Consider the following 18,551-nt stretch of genomic DNA (forward strand, 5'->3'; position numbering starts at 1 on the left):
TAACAAATGTTACAATGAGAAGTTCCTGCTGTATAATAAGTACTAGGCTTATGAGCATCTGAGCTTGCTATAATCAAGGTAGATAGTGGAGTGGAAAGAAAGGTAGTGGTTGGATGGGGTGGGTGATATTAGAGTGGGAGTTGCAAGGACATAGCCAGCATGTTTTAGGTGCGCTTTTAGTAAAGTTTTGAAGTGGGTGCATGATGGTATGGAGGTAATTGTGGGTGGAAGGGAGTTCCATAATTTGGCTATTCACCAGCAGAGTTATTGGCTTTAGTGATCTGCAAGTGATTTTTGTTGCTGGATCTTAGTGGTCTGGTGGTGCGATAGGGTTGGAGTAGATTCTGGAGGGATGGGACATTTAGTGGATGGTTTACTAGTTTGTGTGTGAGTGACAGTTGATATCACTGAAGGAGGTGAGGGAGTTCAAGCCAGCCCAGTTCAGCAAGTAAGAGACAGTGGTGACTACAGTAGGATGCCCCTGTGGCAAATTTGGTGATTTTGTTGTAGCAGGTCTCCATTTTGTTTAGATAACATTGCCTTAGGTTGGTATATATTGGAGAGGCATAAAGTAGGGTGGAGATAAGGTGGGAATTTGCTATTGAAATCTTTGCTGCTTTGGTGAGAAATTGCTTATTTCTGTATAACATTCCTAGTTTTTTGTGGACTTTTTTATGGTCATGGATATGTGAATGTCAAATTTTAGTTTGTCTATTTCCATTCCTAGCAATTTGGTGAGTTCAGTTGGGTATATAATGGTGTTGTTTTTTTGCTGTGATGTTAAAGTGAGAGTTGTTTTGAGTATGTTTGGTGGGTTGGAAGAGGATTAGTTTAGTTTTGTTTGGGTTGAGTATTAATTGGGCATCTGATAACCAAGTTTCAGCAGAGGAAAAGGCTTCCTGTGTGACTTTTTGCAGTTTTGGTAGGGACTGAGCTGAGCAGATGGTGGTTGAGTCATCTGCGTATTGTATGAGTGTGCCATGTTTGGTGGCAGAGGCTAGATTATTGGTGTAAACAGAGAAGAGTAGGGGTCCAAGGATGGATCCTTGGGGAACCCCTATGGAGACAGGTAGTTGGGGAGATATGTCATTCTGCCATACAACAGATTGTTTGCGGTCAGACAGGTAACTCTGAAACCAGTTGGTGACTGATTGTGAGAAGGATAGGTTATTGAGGACAGAGATAAGTTGTTTGTGTGGGACCATGTCAAATGCTTTAGATAGGTCTAGGAAAGTAGCAGAGGAGAGATAGCCATTGTTTTTATGCTGAAGGACAGTGTTAGTAAAGGAGAGTAAGGCAGTGGTGGTGCTATGGTTTGGTCAGAAACCATGCTGAGTACTGGAAAGGAGGTTGTTAGTAAGGAAGTAGTCTGAGACCTGAGAGTGTATGCATCTCTCTAGTATTTTGGAGAGTGGAGAGTCAATAGCTGTGGGGTGGTAATTGGTTAGTTCTGTGGAGGGTCCGCCTTTGTGGAGGGGGTACTTTATTCTGCACTAAGTACTTTATTCTTGCCCCATTTACATAGTTTATTGGTTCCACTGGTTTGCTCCCAGTAACCTGTCTCATCTTAGAACTCCTCTCCAGTGTAATTCACCCTTCTACAGCCCCACACCAGTGTTTCTCATGTAACACTTACACTTCCTTCATATTTTACATACAGTGTAGCATGAGGGCTCCTGGTTTGTAGCTTTTAACCTGACACCTTTTACAAATTACTAGAATCATGCCCAGAACTTTGACATTACTGTGATGATCCTTCATCAGGTTTCATTCCCTCTCTACCCTGAAGTCTAGAATCTCTCAGTCTCGTTCACAGGTTTATAGAGTCATAGGTAATTAATAGGCTAGCTGACCTTGTACACCATGTTAAGCCTAGCCAATTCCCCTTTCAATGGTGAGAATGAAACCCTGTACCTTGTGGCTGTGAGATAAACACCTTAACCATTATACCAATCAACAACCCATAAGTCTGGCCTTAACAGATCTAACCCTTTCCCACCTGCCTCACTCCTTTATTCACTGTTTCACTCATCATTTTCTCTCTCATTCTGTCTGCTGGGCCCTAAGTCCACCAGCTCTTCTGCTTCCACTAATGTTAACTGGCAGGGCAGTTAACCTACCTTCTAATGCTGGATGAATCCTTGTTCCATTCCTACTTTAATGTTTTTCTTCCTCTCAGTCCTCACACTTTTTATATGAATTTGTACTTCATTCCTTTTTTCCTTTCCTTGTCTTTCATGGCCTTTTAGTTCAAGAGAAACATTTATTTACATTTTACACAGTCTATGAGTGAGTATAACAGTGTAATTCTATATACTTAAACTACACAATATTACAATAAACCAGCATAAGCACTGGCTGGTCTAGCAATAACAGAGGACTATAAGAAGTGATAATGTGTTTGGCACTGAAAGGGTTATACTTCCTTCCTTTCTCCTACTCACTGTCAATTACAATCTAATAATCAAATTGGCTTTGCCTGTGCTGTTCTAACTCACAAGTCACTGAAAATGCACTAGTCTCACTTGTATAAAAACTGCAACTAGAGGCTAGCAAAGTTATTGCAGCTTTTGATAGCAAGATACTTTTTTTAAAGTTATTTCTTAAAGTGTTGGGTATAATGGCTCTTTCAGCTGAGGATACACAGACTGCTGGTGCTGTTTGGGAAAAGATTTATGCAGATGTTGAGGATAATGGTGCTGTTGTGTTAAGTAGGTAAGGACATTTGTGTTAAGATACAAAAGTATTTTGGTATAGAATATATTCTCTATTTCTTCTTTTGAGCTTCCATATCTGTTAAATGATAGTTCGTCTTGTTCTTGACAAGTTTATCCTCAATATTACTAAGTGCTTTAGGTGGGCAGCTGTAAGATGAATATTTGCTGTCTATATGTAGTCTGTACAAATGCTTAAAACTTGAGCTGCAACTTGTATATGAAGTAGTTATATGACAAAATTAAATTGGATAAGGTGTGGATGCTAAAATGCAGGCTTTTTCAGATTTGTCCTGCAGCTGAGGCTTTTTTCTTCTCTCCTTCAGAATGTTCAAAGAACACCATCATACTGTGAGCTACTTTAAAAATTTTACACAGCTGCAGTCTGTTGCTGAGACTGCTTCTGCTGAGGAGATTGCAGCCCTGGCTGAAGTTCGAGCCCATGGGAAGAAAGTTTTCTTAGCCTTGAATGATATGGTGCCACATTTAAGCAATGTGGATGCTTTAAAAGAAACTATTGCTCCATTAGCCAAGAAGCATGCTACAGAGCTTAAAGTAGATGTGAAGGACTTCGAGGTAAGTGAATATTTTTCTTTCTCTTTCATCTTAAGATGGTTGTGGTTCCAAGTATAGTCACTAGGTGTTACTCGTCCTCCTAGAAAGAGGGTTTATGAAGCTTAAATTGGTCACCTAAACTGATTCCAGAGAAGAGGCCTATACTAACTGCTTGCTAGCATTTGTTAGATTGAAATCTTTCAACATATTAAAAATTCGAGTCCCTCCTTTCCATCCACCTGAGCATCATTCAGGCTTTAGAAGTCCTTTCACTTTATGCTGGGATTTGATAGGTTGACTTTACCATATTCCTGATACATTTAGTTATGTATTCTGCCCCCCCCCCCATTTCTTGTATAAACCTTTAATGTGTTATCTTCCCACCATGTTTGTAGTGGGACTGCTTTATCTTGCACTCTGATCTTCCCCTTACCTGTGTATGTGTTCTAGCAGGTAAAACCTGTTTAGGTTAAATAGCTTCTAGCCATGTAGTTTAAGGATGATTGTAAAAGTAACTCCCTCAGGCTTTTAGTACAATTCTCTTGGCAAAACCAGAGAAAAGGCTTAATTTACCTCACAGGTAACAGATGTGAGGTAATGTTTGGGGGAGGGGGACTACTGGTATATTTGGAGAAGCCCTTGAATTGCAAACCTAGAAACTTGACAAGTCAAATTTTTTTTTTTTTTTTATGGCATGAATCTGCACCCAATCATTTAGAAAAATCATTTTCAATATTAGCCCAAACATTGGTATTCTAATAGTATGGATGAAGGGTCTGGGAGCATGTGTCATGTACAAGTTTGTCATACTTGCATGGTAAGTGTAGATGTAGTTTCATATGTGCTTACAGTAGTCCTGTATCTTGGGTTCCACAATAGCTGTAATCTCATGGAATGGGACAGAACTTGCTAATAGTTTAAGGCTACCAAATGGGTCTCTGTTACACCAACCACCCAAAAAGAGAATTTTGGTGAACTATATGTGCATGTATGTGAATTGTTTTCAAGTGTGGTGTTTTTTCCTGTAATATAAATACAGGCTTATACTAAGATGTCACTTGCAGCTATTACTTTATTCAATAACTAGATGTCATAATCAAATCCTATACCTTGAATTTGTAAGGTGAACACACAGGATCTCTGTAGTAAAGAGCCCTTTATGCAGAACATATCTAAACCCAAACTGAGCTAACTTACAGTTGCCACTCTAACATTTGCATGATGGCCTTCTGGTAAGATCTAGCTCCAATGTATGTAGTTTGATCCATGGCAAAATGCAGGACTTTCTGTACATTGGTCCTGTCCTTTTATCACTTTAGCACTGAAAGGTCAATGCTTTACTTTGATCTAACAGACATGGCTGCAAAATTTACTGCTGTCAGTTAAACTTGGGTGTTCATCTTCCATTTGTTGCATTAAGGGTCAATATGTATAGCTTTACCTGCATCTGTTGCTATGACCTTAAATTAGCAATGTTGAATAGATGTTAGATTTTCATGGCTTTGTGTATGTGGCTAGTCACTTAATGATTCTCCACTTCTACGCTTGTTTGTAGGGGACTGATTTCTAGTGTGTTTTTTTGCTTTACTTCATGTGGAGGCAGTGTAGGGTGGCTAAATTATGCTATTTAGTATGCATCCATAGCTATTGCCCCTACAGTATTTGTAGCTTCTGGTTCTTTTCCAGATTTGGTCTTGTGGATACTGGATAGCATGTAATTATCTTGTGGAATAAAACTGAGAGGGAACTGGCAGAGTGCTGTTGAGGTTTTAAACTGACAGTTTTAGCTTGGGTGATAAATTTGGTCTTTGGCTTTTGCTTTTAATTAAGCAGAGTTTTTCAATATTACACATCATAAAGCTTGATATGATCATAAGTGGGTTTTGACTGGGACTTGCAGGGTGCTAAGAGGGTATGGCTGCAGCCATGCAGTGGTTTACATTCTGGTGTAAACTTCCATGTATTCTCCTGGGTTGGGGATATGAAACTTTCTATGCATCACTAAGAGTACATTAATATTGGTACTATGGGTGGAAGGGGTCTCTCAATATAATATACTCCACCCCACAAGTGGTAACTCCTATTTCAGGGCATACAGCCGAGGACTCAAAGCAGTAGTGTTGGTTTCCTAGAAGTTTAGACCACCTAGGAAAATTAGTAATATAATACTAAGCATTTCCAGTTCTGTTAAATGGGTGTGGTGGCTTTCTTGGGTGAAGTTGCTTTTTATGGCTCCCACATGAGGGGCAGCTATATGATTATGGGGAACTAAGCTTTAGTGCACTGTGCTGCATAAACCCTCATGTGATTCTTTCTCTCCTGCAGGAGTTTATTCACCCAGTCCAGTAATGATCTTATCCTTTTTCCTGTCTTGTCTTGTGCACCTACAATTACGCTACATCTTGTGTAAGAAATGGCTGCATAAAAGCTCTATATGGAGAGATTCCCTTGGTTTTAGCCTTCATGGAGGTAGGCATTGTATCAGATTGTGTACTACTTTCTTTGCCTTAACATAATTGGAAGTTATGTAGTCTAGTATGAACTGGGATGGTATCTAATGCTTCTCTCTCACCTAGACTGTCACTTTGAGAAGCTTCACCTTGGTGAAATAGTTCTTGGTTTCTAACTTTGTCTTTTTGTTTCAGATAATATTCGATAATCTTTTGGCACTTATTGGAGAAAAGCAAGGTGCAGATGCCAAAACAGCCTTTAAGAAAGTGACAGATCTAATATATGAAGAAATAAAAGCTGCATATTGATTAACTATGTACTCAAGTTTGAATAAAAAATTTCAAAAACAAATCCGGGTCTGAATTGAGGATTAATTGTCTTAAGCTCCACCCATCTGACTTGTGTACACAAAGATTGATCAGTGTTAAAACCACCCTTTGGGGTGCAGAAGAGATGTGACAAGTCTGCTTATTCAGTACTTGATGTAGGGTCTATGCAGATCTGCAGCTTAAACTGGTGTGCATGTTCATGTGGTAATGTTTTGGATTTCAGTTGCTCTAGACTGAAGAAAAAAATGGTGCAGTAAGATAGTTGTGGAAGAAGTTCCCAGTCAGTTGGGATGACCTGCATAAATACTGGCAATTAACACGTGAGCATTAATTGCAAGAAGATGTTTGGAAACATAGTGCAAGATAGAACATTGATCTGCGATGTTGCCTGGTTAATTTTTATATTTAATTATCAAAAAGACCTCTGTTTGGAGTGACTAATATGGCTCCACCCTCCCAACAAGGGTTCATTAAGGATATCCAGAGGCAATTCCCACCTTTCTATGGCTTACTGCTCTTGGTCTCTGCTTATGACTTATTGTAAGTATCAACAATGGTTGGGCTGATAGGAATGGCTGGTAAAAGGCTGGATCCTTTGATCACCCCTCTGCTTATCGATGGGACTGATGAAGCTTTGGGGGGGGTCCTTGTGAGGCTAGGTATTTTGCTTCTCAAAATGTAAATGAGAAGTAATGACTCAGACTGACACCACTTGGTTACTGGTAGTTTCCATGGGCACTGAATTATGGGCAGTAAAAGGCCATTAGACAAAATGGGTAGGGGAAAATTGTAGGTGTCCCTGTGCTCCTAGAAGGAAGTTTGTTTTTTGGGATAACCAGAGAGCTATGTCCACCCATGTTTTATATATGGGTGAAGGTGACAGCTACATGATATGAAGCGGCTCTTAATGGAAGCCTAGAGGAAACCCCATATGAGTGTAACCCTTTCAGTCTAGGTATGAACCCCAGGAAGTTGAGCATTACTGAAGCTGTCTTGACTGGAAGAGGGCTTGGCTTTGAAGGTGCTTACTCAAGTCAGCTTCAGTGCTTTGAGGGGATGAGCCCACAACTTCAGCTAATAAAGTAACTGCTCTCCTATTTGGTATACTAGTAGATTGTGCCATCCCTCTTAAAGGATAGGTAACAAATTTTTGAATGCCAGACCACTGTCTCCTTTTCTAGTGGGTAGGCAGAGGAGACTGGATATCTGGACTGGTGTCAACTCTTAAACATGCAATCTTTAGGTAGTTTGTTTTGTACTAAATTCATGTGTATTCCATGTAAAGTCTGGGCCCTTGAAATTGAAAAGCCTTGGTTAGGACAGCCGGAGTACGAGTGACGCTGGCTATGGTTTGCTTTATTGGGGGTTATCCTGCTTTTAAAATGAAATAATTGCATGGGTCATAGGATGTTCTTTGACTATCATTGTCCAAATGTTTTGGTAAATGACAGGCAATGAAGTAGTGCTTCACTGTAGAAGAGGGTAGTCAGTCTTGTGCATTTTTGCTCTTAAGTTTCTAGCGGGTCAGGTTATCCACTGATATGGGTACACCACATGGGCAAGAAATCTAGGTTTTTTTTGGATTGTCATTAGGTTTGCCTCTATCTAGTTGAAGTTGGGTTAAATGTGAAGTCTTGAGTACACTTTGGGGGGTTATGGACTTGGGAAATAGATATTTCTGGCTTGAGGTAGATCCCCATTTCTATTTGCAGGAGACTTACTTCAGTTGTTGCCTGTCACTTACTAGGAAGGTACCTTGCCCCCAACCCCCACTTCTACACACTTGTGTTGGTGATGGAGCTCACAATCCCCCTTTGCACATATTTCACAAACTGATCAAAACAGGATCCTATCTGCAAGTAAAGGGTCTAGCCACCATAAAATCAGGCATACAAACCATCAATCATCTGAATATAAATATTCTCGGCCATTACTGTTACTCTCATTATGGACCACATGTCTAGCTGCTTACTACGATTTGCTGAATAACTATGTGAAGACTTCCCCCAAGCCTTAAAATTGTCATGTTTTAATGCATGCATTCCTTATTGGGCCTAGTAGTCAAGGCAAAGGCTTAATGTCGAGTAAGGTTATTACAGATGGAAGAGGAAATGTTACCCCAATGAAGTAGGAATGGCACTGCATTTCTACAGAGTTTGTGCTACAGGAACAAATAAGATACTCCTATTTAAGTGTGTATTGACACCTTTTTTATAAGCCTAGTGTGTAAACCCCAAATGTATCCCACAAGTTCTGTTGGATGTTTTCATCTTGTATTTATGATTTGGTTACTTGACTCTGGCCATCGGATCTCTTGCCTTGGTAAGATTTGTGAGTTTAGTGGTAGCTCTGTATTATGTGAAGACAATGGGATGTGCTGTACATGGCATTTTAATTTTGTCACCTAAAGCTATCACATATTCTGGAAGTCTATTTTTCCAATACATTAGTTTATTGCCTTACTATCATCCATACCTACAGTTCTGTTGCTGAATCAAGCTCAGCAGCTGTTGGTTGAATATCAGTGGAAGAAATTACATTCCTAGTAAGTTTCTCACAGGTGCACAGAACCCTAAGGGTATCATGTTAGCGTATAGTAGAATTGTCCATGTTATTTATCTTGTGGGTCTATATTAATATCCAAAGCTTCAAAATTTTGAACCTCGTGGACAAGCCCCCTGCACCCCCCTCACATGCCCCCTACGTAATTATACCAATTACGAGATGTACACTTCAGTGTAGAAAAGTGGAATTCCTGTTCTGTGCTGGACAGAGCTATTTTTAACCTTCAAGCAAGTCAGTTTGATCATATAACGTTTGAACTTGAAAAAGTTCAAATAAATAGGGTCTTCCTGCAATTAAGAAGGTTCCAGATAATTTAAGATGAAAATATTTCAGTGGAAAGGAAAGACAGGGCCTAATGGGTATAATACAAAATGGGAAATCTGTCCAAAAAGTAAAGGGCAGCCTTAGCAAAACTAAAATGTGTGTGTGTGTGTGAATTGTTAGAGCAGTAGACTAAGACACATTGCTCTGAAAGAATGTTCTATGAAGTTAAAGGTGTGAAACTTACATTTTCTTATAGTTTCCTTCTGAGTACTATAGTTTTAGCAATGAGGGAATCTCACTACCACCCTGGATACAATGTGGAGACTATCTACTGCAATATTAAGTATCCCATGAAAACTGATATCTTGCCTTCGTTACCCATGTAGGTATGTTTCTCTCCCAAATTCTAGAGAATGGATTGCTGAAATTGCCACATGCTTTATTTAAGCAAGGCTGTATGAAGATGTCTCCCTTTCTAAAACTTCTTTGTGGGGGATATCTTCCCATTTTTCTTATGAAAGTCCATTTATCCTTCATACACCCACCAAATGGTGAAGCAATGGAAGGAGTAATCCTCTGAACACTAGAGAATGAAAATATTTATGTTTAAAGGAATGTAGGATAACTGGAATCTTAGTAAAAGATTAGAATCTTGAGTAAAGGGGTTTTTCCATGTTTATATACCAATGTCTTATGCAAAGTAGAATATGAACCACTAGAGAAATCTTAACTGCTAAAATTCATGAATTTGTAAACTAAATAATTTTATCTATAAAAAAGATAATCATTATTGCAAACCAACCACTTTAATAACCTATCATTCTGCTCGTGCATATATATGTAAAAAAAAAAAAAAACAGTACTGGAAAAATAGGACCTGCTCCCAGCACAAACATGATGTCTATTGCAAGGAGGCAAGCCCCATGGACACCCCCCCCCCCTTCTGAGATATATGCACACAATCTCTAATTTCAAGATTGCACAATGCCAGGGTAGGGATATATTTCTTAATAGCAGGGATTGCTGTATGCCTGTTATCTAGCAAAATGACATTTGGGAATTCCATTTAAGTGCTTATATATATACATACAATGACTGGTAAATAGTTATTACCTCTACAGTACTACACTATTAATTTTCCTGTCCTAATATTGCTCCTTTCACCACTGCAGCTACCCACTTCTAAGTATTTTTCACCAACCCCTTCAGATTTACTTGCTTTGTGGAACCTCCACAAAAGCTTTGCTGATGTCCAGGTAGGCTGTAGCATCCCTGTCACATTCACCTGTTGCCTTGTTTATAAAGCAAAAGTCAATGACAGCTTGCCATGAATGTATGGTGACTGCTATAATCTATATTGTTGTCTTATGAAAGTTGTACCAGCTTCCTGTCAAGATTCATGACATGTTTCTCCATGTCCTTGGATTCTTTTTTTTCTCAAAGTAAGAATTTTACACAGTTTCTGTCTTTGAATATGCAGAAACTTCTGTACTATCTAGTGATATTTAAAAAAATTTCCTCAAGGTATTGGCACACTGGGTCAGATTTATGATTGGTCTGTTAGGCAGCCCATCTTGTTCTTTTTTTTTTTTTTACCCCCCTGCCTTTATTTGGCCATAAACTTCAAGATTATCTCAATAAGACCCACTGGGAAGGGCTGGATTCAGAACTAGGGGACCTGGTTACTGCCTATGTCCCATTGTGTCTGGGGTCCTTGGCCACAGCCATTCAGAATTAGGTTAAAAAGTCCATTAGTTATAGCCACTGGAAAACATTTTTGTCCACACCAATTTATGCTCCGTACATTCTCTTGCACCCAGAGCTGGCACCAGTCTTGGCTTTGAACCAATGAGGCTGAAGCTAGCAGACTTTTGGGAAGTTGCTGCAGTGCACATCTGATTTGAAATAGTCAGGCAATTTCTTATGAAGCAACTCTTGGTTTCTCATGAAAGCAAATGGGACATGAAGTAGAAAACAGAGCATTGTATGAAGGATCAAATGCAGCAGCGAAGGGGAGTGTGCTGAATTGATTTTAGATGCGGTGCCAATGAAGTGTGTATAAAATAGTCTAGTTTAGAAGGGGATATGTAGTTACATGTCTCATTTGGACAAAAACCCTGTATTTTAAGTATGAGTAATGTTCCACACTATCTGCTTTAATTACTACTTTTTTCCTTTGTAGTAAATCACTGGGTAAATGTTTAGTACTTTAAATATGAATGCATTTTCAGTTTTATTTTTTGCATGCAAACAGCTGTGAAATTCATTGTGTTTGGGTTTCTAGTGCAGACGAGTAAAGCTGTTAAGAGCTGCTTCCTGTAGTACAAGGTTTGATTCCCTCAGCATTCCCTTATCTTCAAGGTGACTGCCAACTTACTTCATAAACAGTTCTGGGCTGCTACAGAAAAGGGACACTTGGGTTCAGTGGGCTGTATGGGGTTATTTGCAAATGCATTACACATTTGTCTTTTGAAATCCTGAACTCAACATATAGACACTAATTGTCACGAGCACCATGTGTCTCTTAACTTGACAGGCTGCCTGATAAATTTTCACTAAATGCGAGTTTCAGGGAAGAGAAGTTTGTTTTTAATGCTAGCTCTGTGTGTGTGTTTTATTTAGGAAATGGCTGTGTTTCTTTCAGTAAATTTTGAAATAAGTTTTAAATGACATCCAAGTGGCTGATTATTGTAAAAGTAAAGTAGGAAATATGTACATTTTGAATAGAGCTAATGGTAAATGTGATGAGACAGCTAAGTAATGGGATATTGGTATGGCTGCCGGGGCCCGAGTCATTACTCTGCATAGTTTTTCCATTTGTTCATGACATGGCTATGTTGATCCTATACAAGGGGGTCAGACCTATAATAAAGGATGGCTATCCATGTCAGAAGACATAGGAAGATGAAAATGAGATGTAGGTATCCATAGAATACCTCACTCTCGATAAAGTAACGCACAAAAGCAAAAATAAGTATAGAAGTAAACAAACATGTAAGCTCCAAGCACAGTAATCCTTTAATACAAGCAAGGTATTTGAATGTAAAACAACCAATGAAAAGAAGGTTGTAATTAACCAATTTAAATCTGCACAAATTACATGGATCTAAGATGCACTAAGGCACTGTTCACCTAAAAATATATATACAATATCTAAAATCAAGCGGAGATGCAGCCTTACGACATAGTAATAAGTAAAATCTATATATAAAAATAAGCATATATAAAGTCTGTATAAACACATATATAGAAAATACATAAAAAAATGATTAAAATATATTAAATGAAAAAGCTTAGCGATGTTTCAAAGCTCTAGCTTTGAGAAAATGTTTTAAACAGATCCTACTATTTAATCCTGGCAGCTTGAAGCTGTAAAATCCATTTTTGTTCTAATGCTTCTGACTTATTCTTGAGATCACCACCTCTGATACGAACATGTAGAAGTTCTAAAGCAAAGAACTTAAACTTAGAGCCTTCATTAGCCACATGTATTGCCATAGCATTAGTCGTTTTGGCATTTCTAATATCTCTAAGATGTTCCAGAATCTTATCTTTGAAGGCTCTGTTAGTCTTGCCTATGTAATATAAAAAATATAGTGTACAGAAACAAAAGTATACCAAATTCTTAGTATAACAATCCGCATAGAAACTGGTGTCAATCTTGAACCCAAGTTGTGGATGTCAGAAGTAAACCCCACCATGTATACACACAAATGCCATACACCTTCTTCAGGCATATGTACCCTTTCTATCAGATAGAACCTGGGTCACAGGGTTCAAAAGTCTGTAGCACAGCTGAGTTTTAAGGGATTTATTATTTCTAAAATGAAAGCCGGGTTTATTCCCAATCACTCCTTTTAATTCTAGTAAAATTAATATGATGTCCCAATTCATGCTAATGACCTCGCATACCATGCCAGTATTGCTTGCAAAAGTCAAAAGCATTCTAACCTTTGTGTTACTACTATTAGTGCGACCTTGATTATCAGCATCATATAGCCTTTCGATGATCGAGTCAAGGTACAATTAAAATAGGGTTTACTCCTGCTCCTCCTGTCCTTCCAAGCATCAGATATCTGAGCATCAATGACATCACTTTTATAACCTCTACATCTAAATTCTTCCTTCAATGAAGCCAAAGCCACTGTCAGTTTAGCATCATCACTATGTAACTGCATCATGAAGTTTGTCCAAGAAGCTCATGAAATTTAGTGTGATTAGGATGTATACTGTTATGTAATATATTATTCCTTCTAACACTCTTTCTAAACACACTAGTAGACAGAGTGTAAAGCATCTTTGCTAATTTCACCGTCTAAGAATTCAATCAATGTGGAAGAATACTTATAAGTGAATTTGAGGAACTCATTCACATCATTAATGGATTGCAAAAATTCCAATAAAGACTGTTCAGAGTCTTGCCAAGCAGAAAAATATCATCCACAAACCACGTATACCATCCAATGGCGGTACCGTATCTGTTATTGGAGAGAATATATTGGATTTCCCAAATGGCCAGTGATAGATTGATGTAGCTATTGGCACAGGCAGTGCCCATAGCTTCTAAGCATTAAGCCGCACTAAAATGTTGTATACAGTAATGTTTATATGACAAGTGGGTTGTTGAATAAAACCCAGCACTCAATTAATTTATCTTTAATTGGCCAGTATTGTTAAACATATAGCATTTATTAATATATTTTTACTGTACCTTCTTTATAGCTTTCAGCAATTGCAAAGGGGTTGGCATCTGTCAGGTCATATAGTCTGCTTTAACTGGAGTGATGATCAGATCCTCCTGGTTTTCAGAACCATTATGTACTCATTTTTTCATTCCCAACTGTAAAACAAAATTCAGCATTTAGGAAAAAATTGATATTTTGGCAGTTAGCACAGAGGACTGATGTTCTAACATGTTAAAATATGATTTCTGAGGCAAGGGTGCAGGAATTGAATCTTTCCACCACCTTTTACCTGCTGTGTGACCTTGAGGAAGGCACTTAACCAGACAGTGCTTTGGAGCACTGTAAGTTTAGGATAGGCTCCTTAATGGTCTCCAGGACTTCATGCTGGTAATTATGAACTGGTTTCCATTGTGTGCAAGACCTTCCCTACTTAATAGTTGATCTACTTCAGGAAATGGTATGGCAATTTATGTGAGAGATGCAACTATTTAGCCAAACTGGAGGCTGAGCTCTCTCATCTCAAAACTGGTGTAACCAGTCAGGAGGAGAAGGTAACCTCACACAACACAATTCCAGTATCACATAGTCCCACCACATCAGCGAACCAAACACATAAATACACAAAAACATACTCGGAGGCTCTAAATAAAAATCTACCTAAGCAACAGAGACCTCCAAAGCAGTCATCCAAGCAAACATTACCTCAAAACAAAACACGCACAACACATAGCCCACAAAGTCAGTGTTCCAAGCAGCTACAGCCCTTAAGGCTGAATAACACACCTGATACTCTTGTAATGGGTGACTCTATTGTCAGACACACTGACGTCCCACTCACCAGGCTGAATAAAGAGAATGTCACAGTGAGCTGCCTGTCGGGTGCTAGGATCCGCCACATAATGCAAGCGCTCAGGTCACTCCAAAGCAAATACAAATATGACTCACTCATTGTACATGCTGGTATGAATGACCTGAGACGTACCTCCCTGGACTACATGAAAAGAGACATAGAGGAGCTCTCTGATCATGTAGCCCAGGCTGGTATGACCCTGACCTTGAGCAGCATCTTACCCTCACCTAGAATGATGCCACAGTACAAAGACAAAATGATCGATTTTAACAATTGGCTAAAATTTTGGTGTCATTCAAAGGGGATCCAGTGTCTGTCAGCCTGGGATGACATGCTCGACAAGCCATGTTGCTTGCTAGGGGACAGCTTGCACCTGTCACCACTGGGCTTTTGGATATTGGCAAAGGCCCTGCCACCCCATAGTGCCTTTTTAGGCAAGGCTCAAAAGTCAAACCCACCCCCATAGACAGCACAAGGAACAAGAAACTAAGGGTAATGCTGCTTAACGCCAGAAGTCTTAACCTCAAGATGCACGCAAGCTCCCTCAGTATGGAGAACATCGATATCTGTGCAGTGACAGAAACCTGGTTCAAGGATCCAGAGAGCACCCAGCACTACCAGGCTATACTATATCATGCTTTCGCCCCAAAACCCGGACCGAACCACAAAAGGAGGGGAGTTTCCATATTTATCAAGGATATCTACACCTCCAGGTTAGTGGCATTGCAAAGTATCAGAGACCATCCATGTGCAACTAATAGTGGGCAAGACTGCTTTTCAGTTTATAGCATCCTACAGACCACTCCTTCTCAAAGTCAGGAATCCCACCTCGGCTTTCCTGAAAACATTGGAGAACATGAAGATCTCTTCGAACACCATTATATTGGGTGACTTCAACTACCCAAACATTGACTGGGAGCACTACTCAAGCCCCAGCACCTTAACCCAAAGGTTCCTGGAAATTATAAACTCAAATGCTATGGAACAACTAGTCACCACTCCCACAAGAGGGGACAACATACTAGACCTGATCATTGCCAATATGGGGACTCTATGCTCCACCAGAAGTATATCCCCATTGGTAAGATCAGACCATAAATTAATTTCACTGGATGTCCACATCCCGACCTCACCCCAGCCCAGAAAACCACAGTGAAAAACTTCAAAAGCGAACTTCTACTTCTCAAAACTGAAGTGGAATCCTTCAAGGCCCCGGGCCAGTGGAAACTACGACCCAAACTGCAGAATCCTATATAAACCCATTCAACGGACATCTCCAGGAATGCATGGATCATGCTATCCCAAACAAAACCAAGACCCAGTCGTCCAAAGGCAGATGGCCCAGTCTGGTGGACCCCTGCCATAAATAAACTGTACAACAGAAGGAGGAAGCTACTACATGATAGAGCAAAATCCCTAACAGGGAAGGCATCTCTGATCAGTACTAGCAAAAAATTACGATCCCTCATAAAATCCTCCAACGCCAGCTTCGGGAGAAAGATTGCACAGCTCACCACAGACAATCATAAGGCTTTTTTCAGTTATGTTAGGAACCTGGGATGCAACTCCCAGACTTGTTCTGAGTTGATTCTAAACAACAAAAAAATACACTGAACCCACAGACATCGCCACTATCCTGGCAGACAGGTTCAGTGCAAACTCCCCCCCCCCTACCCCCCAAAAGAGCAAGTATCTATCCCGGCAGAGGGCTGCCTCCCAAACATCTCTGATGCTTGGGTGAAGGCTGCCCTCTCCAAAGCAAAAAACACTGCTTCCATTGGACCAGATGGCATCCCAAGTTGCGTCCTACATGAACTCCAACAGGAACTAATCCCTCAATTAAAACAGCTATACAATCTCAGCCTCACTACAGGATATGTGCCCACAGAATGGCGTACAGCAACAGTGGTCCCACTCCACAAAGGTGGAGCCTCTACGGACCCTGGAAACTATCGCCCCATAAGCCTGACTAGCTTAGTCTGGAAGGCTATGGAGAGGATCATCATGGAGCTCATAAACAAAGACATTGGGGACCTACAGACACTAGATCCTACCCAGTTCGGCTTTGTCAAGGGCAGATCCTGCCTTTTGAAACTGGTTGACTTCTTCAAAACAGTCACCAAAGCCATAGATGAAGGGAAGGTAGTACACACAGCCTATCTGGGCCTTGCAAAGGCATTTGACACAATATCCCACTCGGGCATCATAGATAAGCTATCCAGCTTAAATATAAACCCCTATGTCTCAAGATGGGTCGCAAACTGGCTCAAAGACAGAACCCACAGAGTGAGAGTTGCTGGAGCCATGTCAGACTCGAAACCGGTCACAAGTGGCATCCCACAGGGTTCTGTCCTGGGACCACTCTTGTTCGGTATATACTTTTCCGAGGTACAGGCAAACGTGGGAGGACTATGGCTCACCAAGTTCGCAGATGACTGCAAATTGGGTGCCATAATTGACTCTCCAGCTGACACAAACATCCTTCAAAACAGTCTCACAGAGACAGATAACTGGTGCCAGCACCATGGTTTAAAGCTAAATGCCAAAAAATGTATAGTCATACCCTTTGGCAAAAACAATGTGCCCACAAATTACCACATAGGCGGAAACCCATTAAGTACAGAGAAAGGTATTAGGGATCTGGGGACCCAAGTTGATAGCAATCTCTCCTTTGAAAACCACATTGCCAAAGTGGTTAGAAAGACGACCTACATAGCCCACCTCATCACGAAGGGTTTCACATCTAGATCGAGAGGTAATTGTGCCCCTTTATTCATCCCTCATCAGGCCCATCATAGAATACAATGCCCCTTTTGGGATGTACCTTACCCGACACCTGCAGCAATTAGAAAGACCCCAAAAGTATCTCCCCAAGAGGATCAAGGGTCTCAAACAGATGCCATATGCTGCTCGGTTAAAAAAACTCCAGCTCTACTCAGTTGCATACCGCCTACTTCGAGACGATCTATGCCTGACCTACAAAGCTATGTCAAATCCAGAATTAATGGACATGCTCCACCTCAGTAAATCTAAATCCCTTAGAGCCACACACTCGAGAGACTTGAACCTCAGCACAGAAATAAATAGAACTTGCTGGAGGGACAGGTTCATAACCCAGAGGTTCTTCGGCCTGGAATAGAATTCCAGCTCATGTGAGGCAGAGCACCTCACTGAATCTCTTCAAGAAGAATCTCGATAGGTGGATGGGAGATCGTAGGTTTGTCCCAGGGATTACTCCCGTGTCACTATTAGACAGAGGCACAGTAAACTAAACCTTAAAAAGGGCACAGTATACTCAAATCAAGGGGTGGCGTAAGCCATACAGAACCGGGCTAGGCTTATAATTGCCCCAGGGCAGATAGCCTAGTATGAACCTATGAACCTATTAACCAGCACACCATTTTGTAACAGACAATTTATTCAAAGGCAGCAAACACTGTACTTGTAGATGAAACACTGTATGCAGAGTTGTTTGGCAGTAACAATTTGCAACAGTAATACTTCTCTGTGAAATAATTCAAATGACTTTTGCTTCTGTAGAGATTGTGCAGATTGACATAGGTGATTAATATTTGTATCGGTTTCATAAAAGATGTATTTAAACTGCACTAATAGCTGGATCTTATGGTATGAGACTAGAGACATTTATATAATTTCATGTAGTTCCTCCAAAGCTGCCATTAGAAGTAATTGTAATTTAATTTCTTCAAACAATAAAAGGTGCATACATTAAAAATTCTCCTTGTAGCTGTTGTGGGACCTCTGTAGATGCTCAGATCATCTAGTCATTTTTAAAGGACTGATGAGAAGGTGTTTAAATTGAGTTGGAATATTTTTTGCTACTGTGTTTCTGTAAAATTTTAAATACTTTGGCCATTGTTATTATTATTATTTTATTTACACAGGTATCTAAGAAGGATGCAGCTATCAGTGTAGCTATAATTGTTATTTTGGGGTGTTTGTGGATGCATAATGACTGACCATGATTGCTAATTAAAATCCCATTAGTCTGTCTTTGCAGGACAAATATAGATTATGTGAAGTAAATTGGAATACTTCACTGAGGTTATTTTAATCACAATCAGACAAGTGAAATGTATCTAGTTGCCAAAGGGCCCAAATTTTTGTGTAGTTATTG

At 39.9% G+C, this 18,551-nt stretch overlaps 2 protein-coding genes across 2 annotated transcripts in view; one reads left to right on the forward strand and one right to left on the reverse strand.

The window, feature by feature from the left end:
* Nucleotides 1-18,551, reverse strand: part of IL11RA (interleukin 11 receptor subunit alpha) — a gene marked incomplete in the record, with an annotated part of 3,068,236 nt that overhangs the window by 73,961 nt on the left and 2,975,724 nt on the right.
* LOC122806817 (hemoglobin subunit beta-3-like) lies at nt 2,541-6,071 on the forward strand. Its single transcript, XM_044077561.1, has 3 exons — nt 2,541-2,715; nt 3,041-3,290; nt 5,915-6,071. Exons 1-3 carry the CDS (start codon nt 2,621-2,623, stop codon nt 6,026-6,028), a joined length of 459 nt encoding a protein of 152 aa, XP_043933496.1. The 5' UTR covers nt 2,541-2,620; the 3' UTR covers nt 6,029-6,071.

Source organism: Protopterus annectens, chromosome 1.part1 (genome assembly GCF_019279795.1).
Source record: "Protopterus annectens isolate FY-2018-M chromosome 1.part1, PAN1.0, whole genome shotgun sequence".
In the NCBI taxonomy this organism is placed as follows: Eukaryota; Metazoa; Chordata; order Ceratodontiformes; family Protopteridae; genus Protopterus; species Protopterus annectens.

Coding starts and splice junctions, on each gene's coding strand:
- LOC122806817 (XM_044077561.1), top strand. CDS start 2,621: ATGGCTCTTTCAGCTGAGGATACACAGACTGCTGGTGCTGTTTGGGAA. Junction 2,716..3,040: donor GGTGCTGTTGTGTTAAGTAG/GTAAGGACATTT, acceptor TCTCTCCTTCAG/AATGTTCAAAGAACACCATC. Junction 3,291..5,914: donor TAGATGTGAAGGACTTCGAG/GTAAGTGAATAT, acceptor TTTTTGTTTCAG/ATAATATTCGATAATCTTTT.